Source organism: Dryobates pubescens, chromosome 1 (assembly GCF_014839835.1).
Source record: "Dryobates pubescens isolate bDryPub1 chromosome 1, bDryPub1.pri, whole genome shotgun sequence".
NCBI classification, from domain to species: Eukaryota; Metazoa; Chordata; class Aves; order Piciformes; family Picidae; genus Dryobates; species Dryobates pubescens.
The window spans coordinates 40,709,445-40,721,817 of record NC_071612.1 but is presented as its reverse complement, the minus strand read 5'-3'; the positions used below and the strand labels follow the sequence as shown (position 1 = coordinate 40,721,817).

At 48.4% G+C, this 12,373-nt stretch overlaps 1 protein-coding gene across 8 annotated transcripts in view; it reads left to right on the top strand.

Moving 5' to 3' along the window:
• Positions 1–12,373, top strand: part of RBPJ (recombination signal binding protein for immunoglobulin kappa J region) — a 140,312-nt gene that overhangs the window by 81,701 nt on the left and 46,238 nt on the right. For 3 of the 8 annotated variants that reach the window (XM_054164284.1, XM_054164270.1, XM_054164294.1), the window contains exon 1: positions 4,240–4,270. The exons of 2 other annotated variants lie outside the window; for them this stretch is intronic. In XM_054164284.1, coding sequence (XP_054020259.1) covers positions 4,251–4,270 — 20 coding nt within the window. In that variant the 5' untranslated portion in view covers positions 4,240–4,250. Of the gene's footprint in view, positions 1–4,238; positions 4,271–5,321; positions 5,359–6,171; positions 6,196–12,373 lie in introns of those variants that run through there. 3 more of the 8 variants (XM_054164256.1, XM_054164307.1, XM_054164305.1) reach the window with 3 other exon arrangements.

The following is a 12,373-nucleotide window of genomic DNA, read 5'->3' as shown; positions in this document are numbered from 1 at the left end:
GCACAGCGCCCGCTGTTGGGAACCACCACACCAAGGCATACCTGATCCCTAACTGCCACAAAGATGCAGATTCAAGTTTTCCTTTTTGCTGCTTCCATGTCAAGCAGCAGAGGCACTTTTGACAGCCAGCTGTCCAGCCAGAAGCTGGAGTGGCAACTCTAGCTGGCACATAAACCCAGCATCAAATGTGAGATACCTTCTGTGGGCAACTGCCTGCTTATTTTCTTTCCTAGACCTGTGGTTAAACCACACTGAACATCCTGTGCTGATAACATTCCAGCTGGGCTGTCTCACAGTGCCTGCTGCGAGAATGTGTGATTTACACCAGCAGATACAAACTGCAACACCTCCAGACAGACCTGCTGCCTCTGATAGAGATGCAGATAGCTCTGTGGTTCTGCTACCTACTGTGCTTCGCAAGGGTGCTGGGTTTCACAAAGAGCCAGGATTTTCCAAGAGACACTGTGAGGCACTCAGCTCAGAAGGGGACTCCTTGCCTGTCCCTAACATGCTTGCACTAAGCACATGTGAGATGTGGAATGCTCCTGCACAAATGGGTGCAGGGCTACTGTCTTTTTTTGCCTCTCTCCAAGCTGTGAGGCAGCTGCCAAAACAGAAGCCAGCCAGCAGGTCAGCTAGTGATGTGCCCAAAGGAGTGAGCTTAGGCAGAGTCCAGAGTTGAGGAGAAAGCTTGCTCTAGACTGGTTGAACAAGCTGTTGAAACCTTCAACCTGGTTATCACAGCTTGCATTCAGTGCTCCCTGTTCACAGCTACCCTTCTGCTCCAGAGCTGGCTGCCTGAGCACTGCTGGCCAGCAGCTTCTTCAGATTTCCTGTTTAGATCAAGGGTCTGGTCCCAAATTACTTCATGGACTCTTGTTAGACTTCCTGTCTTTTCTCCTCTCTCTACCCCAAGTAAGATCCTGGGAGGACACAGGAGCCCCATGAATTCCCCAATGAAGATGTTGGCACCCACATGGCATTGGCATGCAGACCTGGCTGTGTCCACATCCACTGGTGTGGGGGGGATTGTAAGCAGGTGGTTCTGTGCCCCTGGTGACCAGTGGCAGCAAAATGCATTTCCTTCTCCAAGAGCCTTCCATTTGCAAAGGTGGCTGATGGTTCTGAGGGTCTGGCTAGAGCCACCCAGCAGAGCATCCTCCTGGAGAAGAGAGAAGCCCAATGCTTGTTGAACTCATGCCCTTCAACGGTGCCTCCAAGTCAAGCTTCTCACATCACCTCTGAAGCACTGGGATTGGCTTAGAGACCTTCCCCCAGGCTCAGCAGGGCTCAAATCCAGCTCTCAAGATGTTGATGGCAAACACACCACCTTGTACTTATATTTGTTTGTCCACCTCTGCTCTGGAGGCCATCACATTCATTACAGACCAGAAAGTGGGGCCCAGTGTCCCCAGGTGCTGCAAGCTTTCAGTGTCCAGTAAAGCCAACAGGAATCCTCACTCTGTGAAATACAAACTTTGAGCAGCAAGAAGAAAATCCAAAGCATGAACAGTATTAAAAACCCTTCTGTGGTTTTATTCTCTTTCCTTCCACCAGCTGCTCACATCAGTCCAGGCTATTGTTTTTGACTTGAATGGCATCCCTGCCCTTTTGAACTGCAGAGTGTTTATCATCAGAGAGAGGAAAAAAAAATTCAATGGCTATTTGTTTGATAAGGTACCTCTGTCAGTGATGGAAAGGACTACAATAGCTTCTGTAATTACAATTCTTTGAATGAATATACCTGCTCCAGCACCAGAGTAATCTGGTTATTAATCAGAATGCCTTTGCTCTAAAGTACTGAGTCCAGGCCCCGCAGGTTACCGTGTGCTGTATTTTTAGCTTTTCCAGCTTGACTCAAAGCACACCAGAAGAGGGGCCCCAGAAAATGACCACCTCAAGGCAGCCGATGGCAGACATCCAGAGCCCGTTGTTAACAGCACAGAGCTAGCAGCAGCTGAGCTCATCCTTCAGCCTTGAGAGGGCAAGAGAGAGAAGATGGCTTTAGGAAGAGATTTCCGAAGGGATTAGGAGCTGCACTCTGCAAACAATGCAGAGGATTTCCAGTGTGATTGTGCTCTGCCGAGAACTGTGCCCACGAGGGAGCCAACCAAAGGCCACTCACATCTAACAGAGAAGGGGAAATGGCCACGGGGAAAGTCCCTTCATGGCAGCAAACAATAGCTGCTTGTACAGTCAGTAGAACTACAGCAAACTTTGTCGTCAAGCAGTCTCTTAAAACATAATTTTACTCAGCTGAGACATTGTTCATTGAGCGAGGACGAGCAACAGAGAGTGTATGTGGCAGAGAAAACTAAAGCCATACTCAGGGGATTACTGCAAAGGCATCTTTAGTCCTGATTTAGGGGACAGCTGAAGTACAGAGCGAAGGAATAGAAATGATGTGGGGTTTGGAATCCCATCAGATCTTTAAATCGTGTTGCATTCGTGCTTGGAATGAGACTGACATATTGTACCAAAGGCATGGAGGCTGAACAAACTGGGCAGAGCCCTCCACCTAAAAGGATTACTTTTCAAACACACTTCTGCCAGACAATCAGACCCTCACCTTTAAATGGCAGTGTTCTCAAATGAACCCAAAATTAGTCTTCTTTTTTTTCATTACATCAAAATGTTGGAGCACATCCAGGTGATGTCATTTTGCAGGTACCTTCTGTTCCCATTCAGCCACCTCTGTCTGAGCTGTTGCAAGGTTTGCTTTTCTGGTTGGAGTCTCAGCAGACTCAACAATTTCTCTTTGCTAAACAGCTGTTATCTTATGCATTTTCCTTGCAAATGACAAGAAAATTATGTAAATAGGCTTTTCATTTATTTTTTTTTCAAAGGATACTAACACTTCTCTGTAAGAAACACTTCAGTGTAAGAGTCTGTGTCTTTGGTTCCCAGACTTCTACCGTTAGGAGGACTGCAGATCTAATAGATATGCCTTCAGATTCCACTCTTCTGCTAGTTTTCACTCAATAACGTGAAAAATAATGTCTTTTTCCATTTCCCATTGGCTTCTGTGTGAATTAATCTTTAAATTGGCCAAATAGGAATGGTCCAAAAGAGTGCTTGGTCTGTGCTGCCTGACAGAGCCACTGCAAGTGATGACAAATGCTACCTCCAGGTGTGGTGTTCCTTACAGCTCTGGGAGGAAACTCAAGTTGCTCAACAGCTGTCAACTTGTTTTTTGGGTGGGTTTTTTTTTTGTATGAATTAGGTACTTTGGACAGAGCATGTACAACATGTACTGACAAATCTTCCATGAAAGCTCTTAACTCCTAAGAGAACATTAATTTCATAGAATCATAGAATTGTTTTGGTTGGAAAAGATCATTGACTCAAACCATTCTCTAACTGCGAAGGCTGGGGCTAGACTGTGTCGCTCAGCACATCTCCCTTTTCAACAGCTCCAGGGATGGGGATTCAACCATTGCCATGGGCAGCCTGTTCCAGTCTTTGAGAACCTTTTCAGGGAAGAAGGTTCTTCTCATGTCCAACCTTAAACCTCCCTAACTTCCTTTCATCCTATCTCTTGATCCTAGGAAGACCAACTCCCACGTCACTCCAAGCTCTTTTCAGGGATTTGACAGCAGGCTCCTGTTCTCCAGACTAAGCCCCACTTCCCTCCACCCAGTTCCCAGACCCTTCCCCACTTTTGTTGCCCTTGTCTGGTCATACTCCAGCCCTTCAATGTCATTCCCAGCATGTGAGCCCCAAACCTAACCCCAGGACTCGAAGGCCTGGCCTTGCCAATCCCTGCCCTGTCCCCGCTGTAGTCCCGGCGACTAACAAGGCCCCGTGTCCCGCAGTGGGGCGGACAGGCCACGGGGCCCGCAGCCAGGTCCCGGAGGCGATGGCGGCAGCGCGTGCCGGGCCCGCGGGTAGCACGAGGCGGGCGGCCCCACGCACGCTTCCCGCGGGGAAGGCTCAGAGCTGTACGGAGGGAGGGGCGGCAGCGGCCGCCAGTTCCCCTCATCAGCACTTGCGGCTGGCCCTGCCCCACCGCCAGCGCCGGAGGAAGGTGCGGCCGGCCGAAGGGAGTCCCGGGCGCAGGGAGTCCCCGGCGCCGCTCTCGCGAGAGCTGCCCCCTGCCGCCCGTCGGGGCCCGGCTCTCGCGAGTGCCGTGCGGTTCCCACGCCCGGGCTGTTGTGTCTGCGGGGCGCGTGTCCGGGCGCGCAGGCGCGGGGCGGGCGCCGCTGCCACCGCTCTCGCGAGAGTTGGAGTTTGGCGAGAGTTTGTGGAAGATGGCGCCTGTTGTGACAGGGTAAGTGCGGGGGGTGCGCGCCGCCGCGCTGCCGGCCGCCTGCCCCGGGGCGCGCCGGGTCGCCGGCCCAGCACCTCCTGCCCCTCGGCGCCTCTGTCGCCGCGTCTGGGAAGTGGAGGCTGGCCTCCAGACGGCCCGGCGGCACGCCCCGGCATGCAAGCCCCGGGGGGCTGGGGTCCCCCCGGGTTGGGCACACGGGAGGAGGCCCCCGAGCACCGGGTGACGAGCGGCGAGCGGCCGGGTTTTGCGGCGGCTCCCCCGACGCGGAGGTACCGCTAGGGTAGGGCGCTTCCTTTTGCTCCCTTTCTGCCTGGCACGGGCTGAGGGGCCGGGACTCGGTGTAGGGTCCGTGTTCATCCCGGCTGCTGCGGGAGGGTCCCTCTCTATGGGCTTCCCGGAGAGCCGCGGAGCCCAGCCTAGAGGGGACGCGTGGCTGGCGCTGGACGGTCCCTCTGTCTGTCGCCTCCCGTCACTTCGCAGTAGGAGCAGGACCCCTGGGCTGCTTTGCCCGCAGACCGGGATCGCCCGGACAAAGGCTTTTGCTCCTGTGGCTCGGGGGGCTTTGAGCGCAGCGCTTTTGCCCAGCCTCAGCCCGCCTGGCACGGCTGGGGCCATCCGGAGCGCCCGGCCGGCGGTGCGAGCGGAGCGGCTCCGTCTCTGCACGCTGCGCCGGACCGCGGCCGTCCCCAGGCTCTCCAAGTCCTGCTGGCAGGGCACTGTTCTCTCAGACTGGGGGACTGGGGATTCCCTGCTTCCCTCCCTGCACAACGTACCCAGAGCTCGTCTGAGCCTCAGCTGCCTTCCTCCAGGTGCTGCGCTTCAGGGTAGCAGCCCCCGTGCCCCAGTAAGCCCCACTGGAGCACAGTGAATGATAGGGAAGAGGTGTCATCCCTTTGGCCTCGCTGGGCACACTTAGTCACGGCTAGCCAGCCAGCTGCAGCGTGTGTCACCGCAGCGACTGACAATCTCCTGGCCACCTAACAGCTGATGAGCAGCAGCTCCACCGCTGGCACACAGCACGCAGGCTCACCTGCAGCGCTGCAGTGCCCATCGCTACCCTCGCCACGGCTTGGAGTCTGCTGCTTCTTGTAAGTGCCTTGCCCTTCATTTCGGACACTGAGCACAGGCGGCCCCCCCCCTTCCCCCCCCCCCCCGCCTCTATGTGGAGGGCACAGCCGAGAACAGGCAGAACGGGCCATTTGTGTGCTCCACCTGCTTGCTCCTAAGGCAGTTCTGCCTGGTGGAGGTACTGCTGTGTCTTTCTGAAGCCTGAACCTTGTTTTATGATTTCACAGCGTGTCTGTGACCTTCTGTCTTCCCCGTGGGATTACATTGTCTGCAGCATGGGCTCTGTGGTTAGAGAGCAACAGCCTGCTTGGGGGTGGGGTGGAGTTGGTGGTTGATGCTTTTGTTCTCATGAAGAAGGTAGCACTATGCTATTTTGTTGTTTTGTTTGGCTGCAGTGGTGTTCCCAATTCCTCGCTCTTGTTTGTTGAGAACTAAATTGAAGCTTTTGCTTGATTTCTCTCCTGATAAAGGCAATCTTGTGGCTCATGCACATTTTCCCAATTAAATGTTCTTTAGGGAAGCTTGTCTTGTTTGTTATGGTTCCTGGAGTGTACTGTTTTAGAGGTTAGAGTTTAAAGAAGGGAACAAAGGCTTTTAAAGTTTGATATGGGCAACAGTCTGCACTCCAGCTTTTCCACATTTCTGTTTACTCATCTGAGTATTTGGGCTCTGTTTCCTTTTGTTTATTGATCATTGCAGCTTTGTCAGAAGTGTTCTCATGCTTGTGACGTGACTTTTATCCTTCCTGGAGATCTGTTAAATTGTTGACAGAGGCAACTGCAGGTTATTTATTTGTTAAAAAACAAATGGTCAAATCATTGGAAGGATTCTAATGCTGAATTTATTCTTCAAAAGCTGTAAGTCAAATAACTCTCTGAAAAAGTGGTCTTGGTCTCTAATTTTTCTAAACATTTTTGGCATTGCTAAAATGAAGTCTGTTAACTATGGTTAATGTTTATATTTAGGATGATTATGTTTAGGAGCCTACATTTATGTGGCCTGGTTTTGGAGTGCTCCATTGTTGCATTGTCTGTATTAGGATTAAAAACTGATGGATTCCCCCCACCCCCAAATGCTTAGTAAAAGTAATTTGCTTCATCAGCTGTTCTGTAAAAGCTGACTTGGACAGGAGGAAAGTGCTTGGAATAAAAAAAAGCTGTGGCTGAGGGGTGTTGTACCCCAGCACCATGCTGTGTTCTAAGGGCAGCTTGCAGTCCTTGTGGTGCTCCAACTTGGAGCTGAAGCATGGGGCTTTCCTGCAGCCAGTGTAAGCTGAATGTGACAGCACAGCTCTTTTCCCTGAGACAACAGTAAATGGGGGTGCAGGGGGTTATGCTTTGTTGGAATGGAACAGCAGGAGCTCCCTGCAGCAGGTTTGGGGACAGTCAGGGTATGTGCCCAGTTTCTTGCTGGCAGCATGTGGCACACTCCTACTGCTGTCATCCCAAGGAAGATGTGGGTCAGAGCTGTTTGTGTGTGCAGCGTGACTGACCCTCAGTTGCACAGGGGCAGAACTGGATGTGATGAGGACGTACACAGAGATCTGAAAATGAGTTGCTGTTTGAGCTGCTATTTAAAATGAAGTGGATAATTTATGGCTGGGATAATAGGGTAGTATTTTGGGGTTTTGTGGAGTATTTTTGGTTTTGCTTGTGAATGATTTAGGGAGACTCATTGTTTAAGATCAGAGAGCTACTGAAGTTAATGGCTTGCAGTAGTGGAAAGGAGACTGAAGCAACAATAGAGTAAGACCTGTGTTTTGTCTGTGCTGAGGCTGAGCTGATAGTGAGGCATCTGCGTGGAGAGAGGAACATGCTGAGGACAGACAGGGGTGATAGATACCAGATAGAAACTGTTTGTGATTGATGGCAGGGAGTTAATGCTTGAATTGGCATCCTGGCCCTGGATAAAGTGAAGGGAAATGGAAAAGGGTGCAGGACAGAAACCTATTAAATGATGCAATGGTAGCAGGTGAATGAGGAGGCTCTATTGGGAGGACACATGGAAAGGACAATTAGTGATAAGGGATGAATCAGGAGAGCAGCAATGCCAAGGACACCAGGGAGAACGTGTCCAGAAAAGAAGCACTTCTGGAAGCCCTGGTAATGTATGGGTCTGTGGGGGACAAGAGCTGCACAAGAGTTCTGAACCTCACTGTGTGGTTAGGCTGTTAGTGAGAATGGTTTCAGGGAAGCTCCAGGGGTAGAAAAGATAATACAGACCACAGGAGTAGAATTCAAGGATGGGATCTTCAGGCTACAGTTTTTGCTGTCATTGGAGCTTTTAACAACGTCCTCGTTAAGATTTGAGTAACAGCATAACTGTGGCTGTTGTATTTTGTGTGTGTGCGCATAGTGAGTGTTACAGGTTGGAGAAACTCATTTACAACCCAGTGAGTAGATGGATTTGTGTGACTAACACTTAAATCAGTATCAAGGAGCATGTCGGTGTCTCAAGCCTGGCTGTTGGGAAATCTTTGTCAGCACGGTATTGTGGAGGGAGTCTCCTGAGCTGCTGGCAGATCTCTTGTAACCTTTGGTGGTTTCAGTAGGAGCAATTTTATGAAGTTAACTCTTGATTCAGGTTTCATTTGCTTCCATTGTATTAAGCAGCTCTTTGTGATTTCTGGCTTTATAGTCACTGATAGAGAGCACAAAGAAACTTTGAAAGCAATTGTTTTACAGTCTGATTTCTCTAGAACTAATCTGTGGGCAGTTTTATTAGGCTTAACACGTGTGTGCTTTTACTGCTGGTTGAAAGGCAATGTCCTTGGCCGCTGTCTCTGCAGAGATATAGCTCTCCTTCAAGTGTGCTGCCCCACTCTCAGCATGCAGCAGCGGGCTGGTGAGGGGCAGACGGTTTCTTTCTGCTGGCTTGCTAATCTCCTTTCTGCAGCAATAGTTCATTCTGCGGTGGTTTTTCATTATTCTGGACTGTGTTTAAAAAGAATGTGAAAAGAAGCTGAGGTAGCCGATAGCTGGCCCTAATGCTTAAAAAACCTACAGTGCCTTCAGTGGTCAAGTCTTTATAGCTCACTAGTCATTTTTGGTGAAGGGTCCAGCTAAGGTGCAGTACATTCCTGCTGTACAGTGTGAGGAGTTTTGCAACTGAGAAACTGTCATTTGAGATTTGTATCACATATCTTTAATACAAACAAGTCATCTGCTTTCCACAGTGCATTTGAACCTCTCCTGGGAATGAAGAATGCAGTTTCTGCAAAACATTACTTTCACATTTGGAGAGCTAATCACACCAGCAGGATGTTCAAGTCTCAGGACATCTTTGCTCCGTTTGTGATACTTGCCACCCTAAATCCTTTGGATGTTAGCTGCAAGCACACTGTTGACTGGCCTGTATGGACTAGAGCGTGCTGAATCACTGCCTCCCAAGATTGTTGCACAAGGAAGTGGATTTTGGTTTATTTTCCTTTACAGTGTTGCAGTATTTTTAAAAAATGGAGCAGTTGCAACCTCTGCCTGCTTCTAAAGAGTTGTGTAGCTTTTCCGGTGTAGTTAGGTGCTGAAGACAAAAAGGTGAACATCACTGGGAAGTCTTCATTCTGCTGGCAAAACTGGATCTGCCTTTTGAGTCTGTAGTGTTTCAAGGTGTGAAATGTTATTCTTCACCTTACTGAACTTCAACTATTTTTGTTGAAATGCTTACCATGTTCTCATGTTGTGCACTTCTCATGCTTGTCTTGAACACAATCACAGTAACAACTCAGATGATATGAGGCAGGGAAGCAATAAGGCATCATGGTCGTCTCTTTCTGATGTAAAGACTCAAAAGGAAAGAGCCAGTACATTTCTTAGAAGAGAAGATAATTAATAGAAAGTAGCAATTTCCATATCATTATGTTCAGTCTGAGTCTTGGAAAAGTAAGTGCTAAACTTAGAGGTTGAATTTATCTCATTTCCTGGGGTTCCACTTATGTTGTGGTGCTCTCTACTCATGCTTCACGCCTCTGTGTGTTTTGTGGTTGCTACTAAAAAACACAACAAACCAACATGAAATGCCCTTTGCAGCCTAAAGAAACTCTTTCCTTGCCTGTTGCTATGTGACGTCACAGGCCCCTCTCCAGAGCCTGTGCATGTTATTTAAAATAATTGAATTTTCTGGAAACACCTCATACTCTTCAGCTGGAGTTCAGCTGTCCAGATGGCGATAAATGACCTTGTCTCTTCATACTCTTTTGCTTGCCAGTGCATCAGCTACCTGTGTGCAGGGATAAACTTCGCTACCAAGAAAGAAGTTGGGGGGCTTCAGTATCTGCATGTTGCAGTTTTGCATCCTTCGAATAGACAGGGGCTAGGACTTCACAAAGATAATCACTATTTTAGTGTTCCATTCAGTAGTTTTTGTACTTTCAGAGAAACCCAACCGATGAGTGCAATTTCACTATAAGATGTAATTGCAGTGTTTTGCTACTTTGGTCAGTTAGGTTATTTGATAAATGCCATGCTTCTGGGGCTTGAGTTGTTCTTTCTAAAGCAGTCTGAACTTTGCATTCAGCAGCACATGAGTTTGTGAGGCATACATTTCTGTAATTCTTTAAGTAAAGTTGATTTCGTTGCTTCACTTGGAAAACATGAAGACACTAAGGTGGTTGTTATGGTATATTTTTCCCTTATTTTCTTCTCATTCAGGAGCAAGAACTCTCTCATTTCTACTGTAACTGCATGGATAACTTGTCTGAGGTTCCATTTCATTGTGTACTCAATCTAGAACACTGCTTGTGACAGACAATGAGCTGTATTGGCAGGTGGTCACTTCTGGCTGCTCTGCAGGAGGTGACACCTGCTGCTTCATCTCTCTGTTTATGTAGGTGCCATTCAAAGGTACATCTTGTAGTGGGTCCTCCTCAGTCTCTAGTTAATCTAATTATCTGTAGTGGTTTGGTAGCAGAACAAACATTTATCATTTTCCCTTTATGAGTGCAGGCAGGGGTAGACATTTTTCTGTATGTGCCAGAAAGAAGTCTTTCTGCTGGTGTTCTTGGTAACAGTGCATAGTCTGTAGAGCTTCTCACTTGCACTTGCTTTTTTTCAGAGCTATGCTTGGTGGCATGTTTCCAGTCTGGTGCTTGGAGAGATTACCAGGAAACTTGGTATCAAAATGAAACTTGATCAAGCAGCCATGAGATTGGGAGTTTTTACAGCCTAAGAGAGGGAAGTGAATTGTGTGCAATACTGCACCTAAATCTTTGCTGGAGCAAAGAAATGGCACAAAGTAGAAAATACTCTCTAGGCAACGTCCTACTTCCCCTTTCCTGGCAGCTTGTACTTGAACTCTCAGCTTAGCTTTGTCTAAGAGCAGTGGCAGAGGGCCTTGTAGGCAGGGTTTCTTTTGCAAGTGTGGATCAGGAACTCCCAGTGTAAAAAAACACAGCTAAATTTGTTGCTTCGTGGGGAAATTTGTGACACCAAGCTTTTATCAGTTGTTGATGGTGCCTGGGGGTGTCTCTGATATGGGTTACTGCTTTCACCAGTCCTCTTATGTAAAGGGGGCTTCAGGATGAAGGTCTGGAGACCCCCAGGTGCTTGTGCCCACTCTGAACATGTGCCACTGCAGAGGAGAGGAGTTCCAGGGCCTGGCTTTATAGAATCAGTGCCAATGGAACCCCTTCGTTTACCGTGACGCTGCTGTTCTAGTCACTGTGTGAAAGCCCTTTGTGCCATTTTTCAGACACTGAGCCTGTGGGGCGATGGGAGCAGAGATGCTGCCTTGGATTGGGTTCCTGTTGCTCTTTGTGGCTGTGGGCCCTGGGCTGCTCAGACCCTGCTGGGTTTTCACAGGCACCATCCTGTCTTCTCTCCCTGCTGCCACTGAGAGGTGGTCAGGAGACACCAGGCTTCCTTAGGTTTTTAATCTGCCTAGCAGAAAGGTGGGGTCAGGAACAGTAAGAGTGACAGTGTTCATAATTGCTGTGTTTTGGTAACAGTGAGGAGCATTCAAGCAGACTCTAGGGAGACGCTGCTCCTGCATAACCGGGACAGAAAAGCAGTAGATGGGGTCTGAGCGGTGGATTCATGTGGCACAAAGGCAAACAAAGTGGTGCTGCTCCGTGCTGTAGCCATGTCTCTGTGCTGCTGGAGAAACTAACCTGGGTATGTATTTATTTTTAAAAATCAAAGCATTTGAATACTTCCCAAAGCTGCCAGCTCTGGCTGCAGCAGTGAGTGGCAGGACTCGGAAAAGCGAAAGCTGTCTTGCAAAGCTGATGTTACTCTGCATGGCTGTGTTTCTTTTCACGCTTTCTTCGCTTGCTAGTAGATAACACAGTGATGAGCAGCAAAATCCTTTGTAGTGTAATGGCTTCCAGAAGGAAGGGGGATTGAACAAAAGTATTCTGGATGTGGCTTTTCTGGCCAAGTATATTTCTAGCCAATTGCTTTTTTTCTTCTTCTGCTGTTCAGCACTTCTGTGCCAGCGCTGAGTCGTGGGATGGTGTTCTTGGTTTGGTTATTACTCTCTTTTCTTTTTTTATATATACATATATAAAAATAAAATATATATTATTTTTTTTTAAGTATTGCCTGGTTGGTGTCTATTTTGTTCACATGTGAATTGCAAATCTCTCCTTAATGAGCTGTGCAGAGTAGTTATCAAAATAAACATTTTAGATCAACCCTCTTTTGAAGAGGCTTGTAGGATGCTTGATGTGTTGGGGCAAACTCAGCACAGATGGTACTAACCTTGAATCCTCATGATGCAAAAGTCTGAGAGCCCTTTGTGTGAGTACTAAATGTACAAGAGTGGCTTCCCATGCTGATTGCTCTGCTGAGGTGATGGAGGTGAATGTGCCTCCATCTGCAAGAGTGATAGAAGAATGTATGGTATGGAGATAGGGAAGAGGGGATTCTCTAGAGATGTTTTTGCTGTAAAGGCCATCAGAAAGGAAAGTTAAGGCATGAGAACTTATTCTAATAGCTGTTATTAATTAAAACACTGACATTGGCCAGGTTCATGTTCAGTTTGATAACCCAGTAAATAAGATCTACGCTTGCAGCACTTACGTTTAGATAGCGGCTCTCT